This window comes from Tetrao urogallus (assembly GCF_951394365.1).
Source record: "Tetrao urogallus genome assembly, chromosome: 7".
Classification (NCBI taxonomy): domain Eukaryota; kingdom Metazoa; phylum Chordata; class Aves; order Galliformes; family Phasianidae; genus Tetrao; species Tetrao urogallus.
Genome location: NC_136820.1, coordinates 13,991,837 through 14,010,586, shown reverse-complemented (window position 1 = coordinate 14,010,586; position 18,750 = coordinate 13,991,837). Strand labels below are relative to the sequence as shown.

At 34.7% G+C, this 18,750-nt stretch overlaps 1 protein-coding gene across 1 annotated transcript in view; it reads right to left on the bottom strand.

Moving 5' to 3' along the window:
* Positions 1-356: 356 nt before the first annotated feature.
* The window catches only part of NEK10 (NIMA related kinase 10), a gene marked incomplete at both ends in the record, with an annotated part of 74,831 nt that continues 56,437 nt past the window's right edge, over positions 357-18,750 (bottom strand). Inside the window, 7 exons of the mRNA XM_079538585.1 lie at positions 357-408; positions 8,758-8,813; positions 8,897-8,949; positions 10,379-10,487; positions 12,223-12,333; positions 14,913-15,013; positions 18,028-18,065. Of these exons, the coding sequence (XP_079394711.1) occupies positions 357-408; positions 8,758-8,813; positions 8,897-8,949; positions 10,379-10,487; positions 12,223-12,333; positions 14,913-15,013; positions 18,028-18,065 (520 nt within the window). The remainder of the gene's footprint in view (positions 409-8,757; positions 8,814-8,896; positions 8,950-10,378; positions 10,488-12,222; positions 12,334-14,912; positions 15,014-18,027; positions 18,066-18,750) is intronic.

Genomic DNA, 18,750 nt, shown 5'->3' with positions numbered 1-18,750 from the left:
GACATGAATAAGGCTACAGGCTTTGAACTAGTATTCCAGAAACTATGCAAGAACTATTTTTAATAAGTATATAAAAATAGGAGATATGTACTTCTGGGAGTTGTGCTTTTCTCCTAATGTATAAACCTGGAAGCATTTTTCCCAGTGTTCTTTGTAAAGTGCTTATGCTGTAAACAAAGCTAAAGTTACAAGTATAATCCTGAAAAATCATGAGGTTTCTTGAAGACTTTCAACATTGAAATCCCTTCCGGTTGATGTTTGATGAGCAAAACTTTGCTCTTCGGAAATCAGAAGCATCAGCTGAAATACAGGCAGTTTGTCTTCACTGGAGACAGTTCTGAACCTTTTGATCAGAATTATGAATTCTCTTCTTTTGCTGGATAGTTCTTTATTGGATAGTAAAAATACCTGGGGGGAAAAAATATTGGTAGTTAGTATGTGTGGGAAAAATTCCTTGCTATTCAGTCACCTGGCCTGGGATCAACCTTTGCCCTGTCTGCAGAAAGCTATCATGCTGTGACTATAATGCACAAGCCAGGAAATCTCAGAAGTCTTCCAAATCAATGTTTTAATTCAGAGTTTAGAACAGAATTTGTTGCAGAAATCTGGACAAAATTTTATCACTTATACTATACACAGGGAATTGGTTTGCCTAATGATACTTCTGACTCAAAATTTATGGATTTGTCTGTACTGCACACAAATAGAATTAAAGTAGCATGCTGCAGTGGTCTCCCACAGCTAATCAATGAGGCCTGAGTACAACATACTGCACTTTTGGGCCAACTTTAACTTATGCTGCTGATGTAACGTCTCCATTTGAGCTTGCCTTCCTTCCTACATGTTTCTTTTCTAGGCCTATGTTTCCTACCACCTTTCTTTGCTGCAAACCATTCTCTTCACCTGGTCAGTACCAGTCACTGATTTTTCCTTCCACATAGCAGTATCTCTTCCACGATTCCTACATTTTGTCTCCTGCTTTTCTTGACTCCGTACTGGATTTATCCGCTTCTCATTTTCCAACCTTTACCTCATCAGTTTCTACTTCTCATTTCTTTGCTCAGATATTACCTAATGATCAGGTTGACTCTCTGTTCTGATGTCTAGGCTCAATCTTATAGCATTTCTGTGATCAGTCAAAACTAGTGTTCAGCATGTACATACTGTGATTTTTTTCTCAAAATTACACTTGGTTACACTGGCTCAAATGTCTAAGAGAATGGTGAAATCCTGACAAAAGAGGTACGTTCATGGCCAAACTCAAAATCTTTGCTCTAATTCACAGCTTAATAAAGAAATGACACTGGATTATTTTTATTATTTTTATCATAAGCAAGAAGTGTGGGGCAAAGCTTCATATTTTTAATGCCTTCATCCAGTGCTTTAAAGCTAAAGTCTTTCAGTTCCTTCAGTAGTACAGATATCTATAGATATAAAACTCCATGGAAACATGGAAAACTCAGGAGATCACAGTGTTTTTACAGGTAGAAAATTCCAGAAAGACAAACAGCCTTTTCCATAATTTTCAGATAATTAGTCTTAAGTAGAAGGTTTGAAATTGAATTTAAAAATGAGCTGACACTTTGCTGAGATCTCAGAATTATCTTAAGGATTATCATGAAGATCTGACTCCCACTTATCTGTAAGTGGAAATTCTACTAGCAAAAAAGGCAGTCTTTAAGGGCAAGTGACACAACTACAGTGTTTAGTGGAACGCTGTAACAGTTACTAACCCTACTGACATTCCAGAACAGCTTTCGTTGTATACTACACTGCTATATCAAAACAACAATTTGTGTAACAGTCTTCTCCCACCAAAGATATCTTGATGCTGTTAAAAAGGTTTTATCTTTGTATGAATGTGATTTTTAAACACTGAGATCAGTCAAGCCTTCTGTCAGTCAGAAAGCTTTCAGATCATCCCACACTTAAGAATACAAGCCAGTAGCTAAAACTCCTTTCATTTGCATCTTGCTGCAACATGGAAAAGTATTCCATTCTTCTCAGCTAAACTGCCCCAACTGGACCAAATCATCAAACAAATGGACAAAAAACAAAGAGGGTATGACTTTGTACCCTGTAAGAGTGCAGAACATCCCTCTGTATTTAACTACTCACTGGTTGTTATATGATGAATATAATGTTAATCATTTTCAACAGTTTGCAGAACTAAGTCACTAAGTGTCTTCTGGTTATTTTCAACAGTTATGATTGCCACTGCAGAGAAAAACATTCCTACTTTATAGCGTTCTTTACTTAACTGTAGACAACAACATTTTCTCCACTACTGCAGTGAGATATTTTTAACAAAAAATATTCAAACAAAACAAAGGATAATTCCCCTTCACTTCTACTCAAAGCGTGTAGTTTATAAGAGTTCTAGCACAAGAATGACTCCAGATTACAATGAGTTTTCTGAGTCTCTGTGAGTAACTGCCTTTTTATTTGATGTTACTGAGCAGGATTTATCTATGCTCTATACAAGAATTCCGCCAAGCAGATATCTCACAGACAAAAATAAATAAGTCCCAAGGTAAATATTTTTCCTTAAGCTATAGAAAGACCCACTGCAGAAGCAAGAGCAAACCCTTATTAAGTCTGTGATGACAGATGCTTCTAACAATAAGCTCATATATGTATGTCTGAGAGCTCAGAGCATATGATCTCTGCAAGAGATCAGAGCCATCTGCCTAGCATTGAAAACAGTCATTCCCACAGTCCAAAGGCTGACAGATAGCTTCATAAACTTCTTCTACACAGTATGGACTTCAGATATTTTCACTGTTTGGAGACCACTTGATTTGTGAATTCATCACTGAACTGTATCAATGAGCCAATACATAACAGCAATCCAAAATTCTACAATAGCTGAGACTCAACTCCTTTGCTTTTTCAATGAAAGGACTAAAATGCCCCTTCTTACCTGCCTTATTACTAAAGAGAATTTTCAACATATTGAGTGAAGTGAGATGTTCTGTATCAATGACAGTGATACCATAGGATCTATTTTGATACCATAGGATCTACTATTTTGGTACTTACACCAGATGGATATCTGGCTCACTTCTCTGTTCCACCCAGCACAATCTCATAAATTACAACCAGGTTCTAAATGTAAGTTATTTATACACAGAAGACCTGGTACTATCCAACTCCAGTAGTCTTGATGCTGACTAACTACTAGAACCATAAACAGTTTCTGTTACAGCTCCTATAGTGCTGGTTCACCAAGAAATGGTCTGAAACAAAGATCTTGGACTGACTTACTATCCAGATGGGTAACTGTCTTTTATTTTGATATTATCAGAAGAATGAAAATCTTCCCGTGTCATTAAGAATTGCCCATTCTTGAAGTGATAGAAACATTTGCGAAATTCTTCAAAGATCCAGTTAGCAGTAACTATTCCAGATTCGCCATCTGATTTTGACATGTACAACTGCTAATATCCTAGCATTTAAGGTATATATTTTTTTCACTTTATGAGTCAGTATGTCTTTAAAGCTTCACTGACCATTATCATTGGCATTTCTCTTGTATCTTCTCTTTTGAGTCTAGTCAATACAGATTCAGCTGTAATTAGTCAATAAAATTTATTTCTCTAGCAATGAGAAGTTTATGTCTAGCAAATGCAGTGTGACTACTGCCATGTGCAATGATGAACTCTATCCAGTAAGTGTCTTTAATTCATCTCTTGCCCACATATTTTGTTGTCATTGGAACACTCTCTATTCACCAGTGTGACAAGAATTAATTACCGCCTTATCCTAAGAGTTGGATGGAATTATGATTCCATGTTTTCATGCTGCGTCCTTTCCTAATTTTTGTAGAATCTGGGATTTGGTAAAGGTAGGCCAATACTGCCTCTCAGTGGAAGGATAGCTCGCTTAAAAGATGTAGTCTTTGGGAACGGCTGCATACTTACAGTGCCAGGCAGACCTGCAGGGGGTTACATCAAGGACTTGTACAGATATAGATGTTTAAAATAAAATAAAATAAAATAAAACAAAATAAAAATGACCACTGAGCTTTTGCTTTTTTACCACACTGGAGAGAAGTGCAAGCCAACAGATTGCTGGTACAACTCTAAGAAACATTACTGGTAAAACAATCTTACGTTTGGTTTATGAGACATAGTAAGTAAGAATCAACATGGACAATCATTCAGAAGAAGAAAACAACAGAAAATGTAAGGCAACATTAACTGAAAGTGGAATAAAATGTAGCAGAAGATGTTAAGTCTCCCAGATATCACAAAATAAGAAAAAATCACTTTAGATTTCAGGAGTGCTGGAGCTATATACTTTCATCAACTGGCTAGTTTGGTCTGTTCTAGAACATTAAAAAATATTAACTAAGCTAAATACTAATTTGAATTCTCTAATAATGATGAGCCACAATTAAACAGATATATTAATGTTAAAAAATAAATAGAAGACAGTGAGAATTTGTAGCTAGTAAAAGAGCCAATAATGCATTTTTATTTTCAGCCTATGAACACCTATGAACCATAGCTGCAGTACAAATGAAGATGCTTCAAACAGGCAAAATTCAGAATTCCTGAGTTATATTATCCTCCTGTGAGAAATACCTTGAGCTATTCTTTGAGTAGTTAAAAATGTATAGCAATCGTTAGAAGGAGATTTGACAGTGTTCTTCTTCATGAAATAGCTCTAAGTACATGAATGGTTATTTTTCTAATTCTAAAACCTCAATAACAGTGCCAAAGATTGCACTGAACAAAGGCATGAAATTTTAACTGACAACATATTAATGCATGCACCTAATTATGGAAGCATTTTTCTTCTACTCTTACTTGTTTTGCAGCTGTTTTTGTCTTACAAAATTAATGCTGAAACATTTTTCTCGCAAGTAGACTTGCTATATCATATGAGCTATATCACTCAGTTGAACCCAACCACTGTCTCAGACCACTGCTATTTTTATTTATTTATTTATAACAAATCTTTTTTCATATAATTGAGTTACTGCTTGGATTAAGTTATTAATTGCAATTGATTAAAAATAGATTTCCCCATCAATTTGGGTATTACATGTCTACTCTAACATGCTGAAACATTCTGAAAGTTTGAAACTAGTATTCCTTTTCATAGTCACAAAAGAACTCGCAAACAAGAAGTAGCCTACCCCAGGTGCAGTACAATATTAAATCAAGATAGAAAATAAGAAAGAATGGCACAAAGGGTGTGAATAGAATAATTTTGAAACGCAACCTTTTTTATGCATGTTTATGGAATTTCTGTACAAGTAACATCATCGGAGTGCTGAGTAATTTTAGGACATTACTGATAAATGGGCACAAGTTGATTATTCAAGATAAAGCTGATGGCCATTATCCTCAGCTGGTCATTAATTCCCATGAAATGACTGGTATTGAGATAGTAATTACTATTATAATGAAACTGGGGAGAAAAAAAAAAAGCATGACATTTTTCTTATGAACCTGCCTCATTTTCTAAAGAATTAATGTTTTTTTCATCACTCAATCAAGTTGCCTGAATCATTTTTAACTCTTTATACAGTTTATTAATCTTACTACAGTCTTCATGTCACTGACCCCAGGTGAAATTTCGTATTCCATCGTATATTCTGTGAATTCTGGGATCAGAGCAAGGGGCAACAATGATGGGAAAGAAATATTATACATCTCCGCCTAGAATTAGTAAGAATATGTCATAAAGCCATTTATTCTAAATCTTATAGTAAAATATAAAAGAATGTTGATACACAGCAGCTGTAGAAGTTTTTGTTCCAAAGCAGATTTCTTGTAGGTTTGAAACACTAACACTGTCAAATTAAATTGCCCAGCAATCATGACAGAAATTGGCCCTAAAAAGAGGAAACAAGCCTTAAAAATTTTACAAATGAGGTCAGTGGTGTTCTGAAGTGTCTTCTGTGGAATCTTGAGCCTTATCATAGAATCACAGAATGATTTGGGTTGCAAAGGCCTTGAAGATCATCTAGTCCAATCTTCTTGCCAGCAGACCAACAAGCCAAAAGCCCCATCCAACCTGGCCTTGAACCAGAGATGGGGCACCTATGGCATTTCTGGGCAACCTGCTCAAGTGCCTTCCACTCTCAAAGTGAAAAATTTCTTCATTATTTCTAATCTATATCTACTCTCTTTCAGTTTAAAATCATTACCACCATTACCACTTGTCTTATTACTACATGCCTTTGTAAAAAGTCAGTCTCCAGCTTTCTTGTAAGTCCCCTTTAAGTACTGGAAAGTCACCACATCTCCCCAGAGATGTTATAGGATAAATTCTGTCTTGCTGGATGGTTTAAATTCTTTGGAGAATTTGAGGCAAATCCTGATGACACACAACAGCTTGCCAAATAAATCTTTCAGCACTCAGTCTCAGCTATTGAGACTGGATCGCTTGGTTACTTGGACAGAGTATGAGATGAAAAAAAAGTGCTGAAAGCTCTTAATGGCATGGAGTGAAGCATATTTTAGAATACATGATAAATCTTCTGGAAAAAGAGATAGATATTCTTGACAGCCAAAGCCAAAGCATGGTGTGTCAAATTTCTGAAAGAGAGGGAAAAATACTAATTTATTTGGGAGCAGGACATTAAATGAAGGAAGACTGAAATAACAGTGACAGGGGAACTAAATGTCATTATGCATCACAGCAGATAATAGAATTTGACAGTATAGTGAAAAATCTAGAGTGTATTGTTACTAGTGATAGATCAACAATTGAGTTGCAGTGTAGTTATTGTGTATCTGCCAGCCAAAGCCAGAACACACTAGAGTGACCCATGTGCAGTGGAGGAGGTCAAAGTCTATGCAACTCCATTTACACACAGATATTAACAACTGTAAGCAAGAAGAAAAAAAAAAAAAAAAATTAGACAACATACTTCTAAATTTCTAAATAATTTTCATTTCATTGCTTTCTGTTAATCCAAAATCAGTTTGGGCTTTGCTACAGGTTTTGTGAACAAAGTACAAATCAGCACTGAGTGGATAGCGTGTTATCAGTACTGCTGAAGAAGTTGCATGACTTGGGGAAAGACAATGTGAAGAAGGATGCTAAGCTTACACCAGACTTCTTCCCCAGCCAGTGTGTATGTGTGGAAACATATTTCCTGCTCTTTTTCCCTTGTAGGATAAACATCACATAACGAAAAGAACCTACACTACACTGCTAACCTGAGTGGCAATGAAGAATGTTCTCATATGTTTCCTCTAAAACAAAACTTTAAAAAATGCACAAATATGTCATAAGATTCTAAAGAACAGCTACTCTGTGGGGAATTGCAACATAGCAAGAAAATAAGCAGTCCTGAATAAATGCTGTCACCAGAAAAAAAAAACAATGTTAATTACCGCGTTGCTGTTACTCTCATGTGGCACTCCTGTATTACACGTGGAAAGTACTAGAATGTTTTCCTGTAAACTTTAACTGTCCTTTACATTTCCATTAATAGGTATCTTATTTTTATAGAAGTTTGTGTAAATACTCATGCCAATATTCAGTACACACCTGCTTCTGTTAACAGCAAATTGCAATAATATCCTTTCTGCCAGCCTGTAACTTAAATGCCTTTTCAACACATTTCTACATTTACATTAAGTCCTGCTGGATCTCAATGTTAAAAGTGACCTGCTTTTCCATTATTTTTTCATTGATCGTATAATATTCAATATTTTTTCTACTGCCCCAAATATTGGGAGCATCTGATTGGAACAAAAATGTTCAATATCTGAGAACATTAAGAAACAAATTCATTACACATCATGGCTGCAAAAGTGATTTTGCAATGCAAGTGTACTCTGGGAGTTTAAAGACCAAATTATTATTTTATTTAGGGAGTTCTGAATCATGATTTTGCAGTACTTACAGCTGCAGCTGCAAGACATTTGTAAGCTGGAATTCCAATATAGTGAGTAGGCTATAGAAATACTTAGAGTAACATCTGAAACTTCTTAAGCTGGAGTCTATAAATAGTTTCACATTGAAAAAAAAATAGCAGAGGTAACAAAGAACTGAAAAATATCACTGAAGCATCGGGACCTACAGATTCTTGAAATACCTTTGGATCTGGGGTAATTTTTAAATTATTATTATTTAAAACAAACTAACAAAAAGACTAACTGCAATATTGTGGGCATGTTCATTACTGAAAACACAAGGAACAGACTTGGTGGAAGCACTGAACTTCTTTTCTACTAAAGAATACAGGCTAGCAGGTAAGAGAATAAGAAATGCTTAGTTTATGGACAGCATGGAAATTTTTCAAACACTCTCTATTCTTGTGATCCTCAAAGGGTTCTTGCAGCAAAGACTTACTATGCCTTATTTCAAATACCTCAGTTTTTTTCCATCCTCTACACTTCTGCGCTAGCAATCACTTTTTCTGCTTTCCATGTTTACTAAGCAGGCCAACTTCATCCTTTTAACCCCGTAATGTTAGAATATACCGCTACTAAACATACATCTCCTAAAATGAAACTTTTCTTCATCTATGGCTTTAATAGGAAAAATTTGATGAGACTGCTGTCAAGCTTGTAGCACTCTATTGCCTGAGTGAAGAAAACCGATGCAGCTAAAAGAGCTTAGATTAATTACACCTATACCAATTCTTCCTGTCTGTGCATCCAAGTATTATTATGATGTATCACACTAAGCTCCAATTGAAATGACAATCATTTAAACAGGCAGATGATACATTTATGTGTAACACATCATAATTAAATATTTTTTAATTTGAATATTCAAACTCACCTGTTCGGAGAGAAATTGTAATAACCACTTTCCTCTAGAACCTCCTCAATTAAGGTCTGCAAGTTAAAAGAAATTCATTTCAATAAATTACCTTAATTACAAGCCATAAAATATATTAGTACATACATATAAAGCTTACCTGTAACTGCTCATATGTCATCCCTTCTGCTATTTCAGAAGTGCCAGCAATACCTTAAAGTAAGAGGCAAGTAATGTTATACTCCTGGGGTTTATGTTATTTTATCAGTTTCTTAGCAATTCTTGATAATTTAGAATGACACAAGATGTTTGTTAATTTTGGTTATCAGCAGTTTATTTCACTGACTGTAATGACTCCTTGCAAAAGCAGGAGGGATTCCATGGCATGATGTGGACATTTGAGTCGCAAGATATTTCCACATTATAAAAGAGTCTCAGTTGATGAAAAATAGTGATTTCTTTTAACTGTTCAATACAAAAGAACACAGCAACATAACATTCATTTCCACTTACAGTTTAAAGTGAGAAGGGCACATAGCCAGCAGTAAATTCTGATGAAAGTATTATTTACAGATTAGGAGATTAAAAAATTACCAACATTGAATGTCTCATCAATTTGTATAGTTGTCTCTGGGAAAAAAAACAAACTTTACATTTTAAGTTAATGTTAGGGGTTGATTTCTTATCCAAATGTCACCCTCGACACCTAGTATTATTCTTATTTTTTGCATTAAGCCTAGAAATTACCAGTTTCAAGACAAAGGCCAGCAAAACCAAGGTTTCTCAACATTCTTTCTGGAATTATAGTTTTTAACTTTACTGTGTCCTCTAGTGCATTCATAGCTATATGTTTTTCTGCATTTAGAAGGAATGGAAATGGCACAAATGATGAAATGAAGCTGCACATTTCTCTTAGGTTCCTTCAATACATTCTTTGCACTGTTGAGGTATATGACAGAACATGTCTCTGAACTAGAGATTGTAGTTCCTCAACATAGTTGCTTCCAGTTATAGTAGTTTTGACTAAAAATGGAATTCATAATTTGTCACTGAGTATTTCTAGTCCAAATTACATTTGATTCTATTTATTTTCTAAAATACATGTATACACTTTACACTGTGTAGATATAGTAATATAGTAATATAGAATCATAGAATTGTTTGAGATGGAAGGGACCCTTAAATGTCATTTAATACAACTCCCCTGCAATGAACAGAGACACCTACAGCTACATCAGGTTGCTCAGGCTGCTCAGAGCCCCATCCAGCCTGACTTTGAATGTTTCCAAGCAATGGGGCTTCCACCACCTCTCTGGGCAACCTGTTCCAGTATCTTACCATCCTTACTGTAAAAAACTTCTTCCTCATGTCCAATCTAAATCTCCTGTCTTTAAGTTTGAAACCATTTCCCCTTGTTCTGTCACAACAGATCCCGCTAAAGAGTCTGTCTCCTTCTTTCTCAGAGACCCCCTTTAGATACTGAGAGGCCACTATTGGGTCCTCCCAAAGCCATCTCTTCTCCAGACTGAACAGCCTCAGCTCTCAGCCTGTCCTCTCAGGGGAGGCATTCCATCCCTAAAATTTCTGAACCATATCTTTTATTAGAAAAATACATGCCACTACAGAGGTTTTGTTTCTTTACCTTTTCTATCTTCTGGAACTAACATGTTGCCAGAAGATGAGAGAAGTACCATATGCCAATCTGCTGTAAAAAAGTTGGTATCAATCAATTCAGGAGAACCTTGGAGCAGCTGGGGGAAAGGAAAAAGAAATAAAAGATAAAAGCAGAGGACACCTAAAATCTCCACTCTTCCTGAGACTTCTGTAAAACAGTCCAGCTTTCCCTACATAAATCTCTGATTGACAGTCTGCCTTTTTCTGTTTCCTACACAACCAGAAGTCAAAAAAGATTTCAACACGTTCTAGCTTAATGAAACAGTAGTGAGCACAAGTACAAATGTTCTACCTTCTTCTCTCCAGAGTCATCCAGTGAACACTGCAAGCTCCCAACCTGCACGTTGCATAAAGCACTGAGTCGCCTCCAAACTATATTACTGTTATCCAACATAGCTGTAGTGGTGATTATGGTAAAATTCTCAAAATGTGCTTATGTATAAATACTTATTTGCTCTTACTGACTCAAAATACGTGCCACTTCCTCACACTTATCAATTCCCTATCATTCTCTTTTTGCTGTTTTCTGTTTTCTTTGAGATAGAAATGCTCAGAATTACATCCAGTATTTCTAACACCTTCAATTTACTACCATTCACTTTATAAATACTTCATTTCTTCCATTTTCCTCAGTTATAAGTACAGTAGTTTTGAAGTTAAAATCTTTACAGCTGAGAGAATTTGTAAAATTGAAAATTAGATTAAATGTTATAATAAACATTTCCTTTACATATCATCCTTTTTGGCACCCTTTCCTGGCAACACCCACTCAGTAACAAATTAATAGAAAACATTTTGTTAGACTCAGTGTTAAGGTTAAAACATAAGAATCAATTAATGTAAATGCAGGTTGATTTACAGAGCAGCAAATATCCCTGAAACTGATAGCTCAAAGAAGCATCTTTAATTATCTTGGGGTGAGAGTCAGTCCATCCATAGCAAACAGTGACTCAGAAGATTGCACAATCCATTGTGGATAGGTGACAACCAGACTGGGTTAGATGGGTTGTATTATGTCTCATATCTGAAAAGGATGTTAAGCAATTGTCCTTGTCATCAAATTCTCTATACACTAATTAACAACTGATTTGTCATCAATTCAAAAATGAAATAGCTTCCATCTCCCACAAAACACAGAAGCTGAGAATGTGGCTTTTGAAACCTCTCCTGACTGTGTCTTCTCCAGAGATTTAAAAAGAACATTTAGAAATTCTGATGTTAGTCATTAGCTCTTTCCCAGCTTTTTCCAGTGCTACTGCAAAACATGAAGGCATGGTTCTTCAGTCACGCAATTCTTACAAATCTGTAGCATTTTTAAACTGATGATACTACACTCATGCTGACACGCTATACCACAGTAGGACATTCTATATTTTGGACACAATGGATGATTTATGTGCTTTCTCAAAATTCATAGTTTGAGAGGGAAGTCATGCCAAAATATCAATAATAGTAGCAATCTAATTATAAATGAAGAAGAGCTTACAAAAACTAAAAGCTTACAAAATATGTTTCAGATTTTGCCATTAAAAAGTTTACTTTTTCTTCCTTTTCCCTTTCTGAACTCTGATGAGATGAATTTTGTTTTGCAGGGCCTATCATTTACAATATGTGTTCTACTGATCAGAGATAAACTTGAAATCATTATGTAGCAACTGCTTACTTAAGAGAGCTCCATGTTTTCCCAACAAAGGATATGCTAAATTTCCTTTGAAAAAATGCAATTATTACACTCATATTCTTGTGATATTAATATTGATAGCTTAATTCAAATAGAAGAAGAGACGACAAATAGTAATTAGTATACTGCACCTTTTTCATTTCTGATTTCAGATTACAAGGATTGCTCTGCTGACTGAAGAGGGACTTCTTGAATCTCTCAATGACTCTCCTTTTCAAGTTGCACTGCAAAGCTGGAGGAAGCTACACAACACAGAGAAACAGATGTTTTCACCACCCAATTACACTTCCCATAAACTGCTAATCAGCAGTACCATTACTGAGAAAGTAGCTACAGTGCAAGAAGAAACATTAATGCTTAATAGCCTGGTAATAGGCAACAGTACAAAACCTGATTTAAAGATATATTAAAATAATTCTCCTTAGTTCGTTGATTCTGTTAGGCTTGGCAGATTATACAACTTAGTCCTTCTGGATTCAAAGGTAAGAGCCATTATAATAAGTGTAGTATAATTAATGCCAGATTTGCTTCCTTGATCTTTGAGATTTTAAAATCATTTTTATGCTCCAACAGTAATGCTGGAGCTTCAATAGCTTCAGCTATTGGTCACTGCAGTCATATTGATAGTCACATCTGTCACAGATCCACTTTATCACCATTCCATACTATGCGCTAGTCTTTGGAGAAAATCTCCTGTTTCTCCATAGTTTATCTTCAGACAGTGTTTGTAAAACAATTTTCTGTCATTTAGTATACACTTTATAATCACTATCACTGATGTAAATTCACATAGTGCCACTCCATCGATTTCAGAAGTTATTTAATTACATAAGGAAGCTTTGGCCCTTGATTCACATTCAAAGCGCTGTCACAGCATAAATTACAAAGAAAGACTGTTTTGCTTCTGAAACAAACTACTGTTCTTAGATAGTTATAAATTTGGAACGTTACATTGGCCTCACAGGAGCCACTCCTAATTTCCTCTGGCAAACCACGGACTGAGTTTAAATTCTAAAACTTCATCAGACAGCTGGCTGCATACAGTTTTCTGTTGCAGATAAATATTACTGTCTTTTCAGGCCTATATATGAGGAGAAGAACATGATGCAAAAGAAATGGCTGCAAGATACTCTATAGACTACATACCACTGCAATAAACCATGTGCAGTTAATGTACCATGGCAATGCTGGGACATTCGGAGGCAACAGTGGTAAAGGACTAGTTCACTGCGTGAAAAAATCAGCAGTGCTCTATGCAGTACTGTTCAATTTTAGCTTTTGTTTCAAGGAAATCAGATGCCAGATCAGTTAAAAAAAATTTAAAAGGCTGACAATTTACATTGTGCTTTTTTAAAAGCTTTCTCTTAAATTATTTTCCAACAGATCAGTCTGGCTCTTGTTCCCATGGAAACTGGACTGGGAAGGCTGCTTTGATTGCCAAGAACTAACAGCAAGGAACTCTGCCTTGTAAAGTTCAGTTTCAAATTGTCAGCTGAAATATGTAATTGGGAGTTGTAGAAACAACTATGTATTATAAAAAATATTCCACCGTATATCTGCAAGAATCTAAGCATTCAAAAAGCCATTGCACAAAGGAACAAGTAGAGATTTGGATCCTGGTACCCCTACCTTCTAACTCTTGAGACCACTGTCTCTGTCACTGTCACTGAAAGGTGCTACCACTGCCTCAGTGGCCAATCTAGATAGAGAGCCTTTGAGTTACTCTTAGTTCTCAGTTACGAGAACTGGCATTGACGAGTAGGACACTAGAGAAAATCTTCTTCACGATAGAGGGTAAGTTCATTAATATGCATCTGGCACAAACAAGTAATATAGTAATACAATAATATAGCACATAAAGTCTGAACTGCCTCATTTCAGTTAGCAGGAAATGGGCTTACTATTGCAATAACTTATGCCAAATCCAGTTATTTTAAATTACCATTTTTTCTTTGTTATAATAATTTATTTCCTGTTATCTCTTTCAATAGATCTGACAGTTTGAAGAAAACACTCAAGACATGTCCAATGCATCTAATTTCAGTTATGCTATTATGTTTTAAACAAGTTCGGCTCAGCAATCTGAAATGCCCTGAGGTGATAAACATCACTTCCAAATACAAACCATTCATTTTACAAAGTAAGAAGATGTTTATTTATGAACAGCATATTTTGCAAGTAACTGAATGACAATCATCTTTCTGGCAAACAAAAGTCTTCTATCACATTTTTAACTGAGAGCTCAATGCAGATTTATACCAGCTCCATTTTTGTTTCGGAATCAGCATGAAATAACTTTAACATTCTTTCATAATTAAACATTCAAACAATTTTAAAATAAGTCTGAAACTTGAAAAAATACATACTGACATTAAAATATTTAAAATTCAATATTTAGGATAGTAAATCTAGTGTAATATTTCTTAAGAAATTATTACCACATATTGATAATAGAAATTATTATTTAGAAAATATGACTATAAGGGAAAGAATTTTATGTACTCTTCATGTCAGTGTGCAGTATTGTCACCTGAAATGTTCATATTGCTGACATGACAGAATGTTATAAAAATAAATCACCGTACAATCCATTTTTCTGAGGGGAACCAATGAATTTTTTTCATGACTCAATTATTGCCATCCTCCACACACTAATATTTGAGGTTAGTCTTCATTTAAATGATGTATTTTTAAAACATCCTGCCATCTGCAAAAATGTCAAGTTCTGTTGTTTTTAACGAACAGCAACTAAATTAGCAGCACTTTGACAACAGCAAATAACTGAAATGGATAGAATGTCAGAAGCAACAGTAATGCATACTTGAGTGATGAAGATAATTTTGTGCAGCTGAATAAGAATCTGCTGAACAGGGTCACTGATCTGACGCACTTTCCTTTGTGATACAGCAATTCCTGCCGATGCTGTAGATGACAACACTAAAATCAGGACAGCTCATTTTACTGCCTTTACATATTAATAGTGAGCACTGTTTAAAACCTGCAAATTTAAATATTGAGTTTTTATGCATGACCTGTTTTGCTAGTGGCGTTAGGAACAACAACAAAAAAGAGTAATCTGAAAAATTAAAAGTTTAGATAATGGAATTAATAATGGGTTTCAAAGGAAATCCCTACCTCTGATTTATTACAATAAAATTTACTTTATCTAAGAGAAAAAATATATATATATATATTAACATACCTCTCCAATGATAAAAGTTTTTTCTATATTTATTCATAAGGGAATCTAAAGATACTATAAACAGAAATTATTTTAACAAAATGATCTTTCTCTACGGAATAAAACACTTTTTTTCAAAAAAAAAAGTACTTTGATGTCATGAAATTAATTCCCCTTTTACCACTAAGAATTCAAAGATTATATCTTATATCTAACTTGAAGAATATTAAAATCTATTTTCAAATTGCCTTGTAGTGTTGTGTTTTGTTTTATCACAGCTACTTCTTGTTTCCAGTGCCTAGCAGTAGCTTGTTTTGACAGAAAGATGTAGAAAATTTGCAAGAAGCTATGAATTTTCTGTGTCTTCTCTGTATTGCATCAGAAAGTTAGCACTTTCTTTTCTTTGTCAGAAATTCCTTCCCATGAGAGATAACCCTACCAAAAGAAATAAGAATATACCGACGGAGATTGCTGGCTTTTTTGAAAGGATACGGTAACAAGAATGAAAATTCCACTGAGGGGGAGAAATACTAAAATTAATTAGTCCATCACTGAACTACTACCATTTCTTCCTGTTGAATTTCTTTTTCCATTGACTCCTCTAAAAAGAGTCAGAAGGGAGACATTCACAGGTTGAAGTTTTTAGGGACTAACCAGATCTGAGTCGAAGCCTGCCACAAACTAAAGAAGTATGGACAATATAATTCTCCATGACAAAGAGGCACTTCTGGTATGATCAAGAAGACAGGGACATCATTTCTATTGTCAGATTTTTTGTTGCAATGCCTTTTGGCAGATAGGCTGAGAGAGGCATTACAGTTCTGCATTTTTTCTGGTCCCTTCCTAACCACCAAAAAGAGAAAGAGAGCATTTCCCTTGAGCTACTTAAAGAATTTAGCTTCATTTTTCAGCTAGGTAATGGTGAGAGCTATGTTGTAACAATCTAATACATGACATGCCACAAATAGAACAATTTTTTCTTTAGCTCTATTCATCTCATTTTCAGCAATCTGCCAACTGTTTTACCAATAATAGATTAAGTTCTCACAGCAATAGCATGGTCTTGTCATTACAGTCTTGGAATCTTCTGTTCTTGTTAGGACTCCGATAAAAACTTATTTCCTCAACACATTACCTTTTTCACTGGTTCCTATCTTGTGGTATTTGACTTCTTTGTTGCTACTGGCTTGTGTTTAAAAAAAAAAAAAAAAAAAAGCAAACAAATCAGTCCCCTTTCTTTTACATCTCTAAGATGCTTTTTTTTTTTTTTTTTTCCTAGGAAAATCTGCTTAATATGAGAATAGAAATGGCTGAGCAGAACAGAACATGTATTTCTCTGATCTTCAGTGGATAGAGCTTTGTTCCTTTTCTAGTATGCCAGCAACAATTGGACTTAGTTGTCTCAGTGGACCAATTTCTATACCTATAACACCTATAATAACTATGTGTTTCAAAGTCAGCTGAAGTCCCCAGTTTAGCTAAGAAATTCAGGAGTTTCCATAAAGTCATTTATTTTGGGCTACTCTACAGTAGTTGTTTTGTTGTTTTTAAATAAAGAACAGCATTAATTGGGCAATGAAAAAAAGTGCTTGTGAATAGGCTGATCACAACATAATCAACGCTTTTAAGAGCATGACAATAACAAAACTTAAAGTACATTGGAGAATTCCAATAAATCAATATATTTATTTGAACTTTCATTTAACAAGAAAGTAGATTTTATTTAAAATATATCTAGATCCAGAAGCAAAGGCAACAGGTTAGACCTTATGTAAGTAGTGTTGTTTTACTCAAGAAGAAAACATTACTGACAAAAGATATCAAAACTGCCTAAATTACCCACAGGACTAAAATCATTAGCAAAGGCTAATGTGTTTGTCTCTAGATCATTATAGCTCTGATGGATTATGGTGGGATAGTTGGTTTGAAGTGTGTGTTGTTATTATAACAGCACTCATCAGTAAACAGTACTGAAAAGTGCTAAAAGTGGAGGACAAATTTTGATTTGTACTCTGCAATGAAAATTCCTAATGCAACTTCTACATCAAAAAGATGTGAAATAGAAGTTAGCATGTGCATGCAGTACTGTTTTCATAAAGATTAATATTCCAGCTACTCAAAATAATTTTATTTCAACTATTATTTAATTCAGAGAATATCGAGTACTACAAAGTCAGAGCTTACCAACTTACAGTATCTGAAGCTTCTTAGTATGAAAGAAAAGTATCATAATTGCAAAATTTGTTTCATCAGTGTTCATGGATAAATACAGGATAATTTACAAGGGTTCTAATAAATGTTCCTTTCATTAAAAAAAAATTCCAATTGCATTTAGAAGAAGCAGAGCTAGGTTAACAAACATTAAAATGAAGTCACACCAATGTAGTATTAAAATTTACTTTTTTAAATTCCATAACAATTTTTCAGACAACATATTTTCATCTGGAATGTCTCTGCTTTTCTATCCATTTAAAACCCTCATATTAGATAATATCATATTTTTTCTTATTGCAAAGAACTACGAATGGAAGACTACAGGACAACCACCTTGTCTCTGATCTTAGTGCACGCCTTGTGCATGAGTAGAGACAGTTTCAGGAGTAAAGGCGCTTTCAGAATGAGATGAAGTGGAAGTGAATTTGAAGAAATAAAAGAGTAGATATTATATAAGCAACAGAAAAACAAATTTTAAAAATTGGGAATTATTAAGTTTAATTTCAGTTATAATTTTATTTTATTGTAAGTGTAAAATTACCTGCTCGTAGTCTTGATCCCAGGCCTTCAATACAGTCTCTATTATTAAAATAGAACAAAAGAGGGACAAAAAAAAAACACCAACAACACAAAGCAAAGAAGAACTCAGAGCAAAACTGTTGTAGTTATGCTGGGCATTAGAGGCAATAGAGGAAATATTAATATTTGCTGGATCTTTCTCATGTTTCCTCTAAACAAAGTCTACCCCATTTCACTAGTTTTTGACTGTTCATTCAGAACTCAAATAAAGTTTACTCTACTTGTCCCAGGTAGCTTGACTTACAAAGTATATAAAGTGTAGAAAATACACATATTATTTTCCTATTATATTAGACATATTTATTTTCCTATAGAATATATAATAATAAAATTTTCAAGACGCTATGAAGAAAGATATGGTGTTGCTAATGTTTAAAAAGGGGCAGAGATGGAGAAAAAATAAAGGTAGTTGCTTCAGCACTCAGCCACTTGAAGGTTGCCACTACTGATTATAACAGGACAAAAGGTGGAAAGCTAGTGAGTGATAAGTGACCAACTGGATGGTTATGTTCCTAGCAAGAACATCTTTGAAAGCAAAAATAAAGCGATAGGTAAAGCACAGCTAGAAAAAGGGTGCACAGATGGTGATAGGGTTGAAGGTAAAGGTATAGAAATGTGCCTTGTAAACGTGTTCTTGAAGGGCAATTGAGTGACTAGAATGTATGCAGTGCAACAGTGATATTGA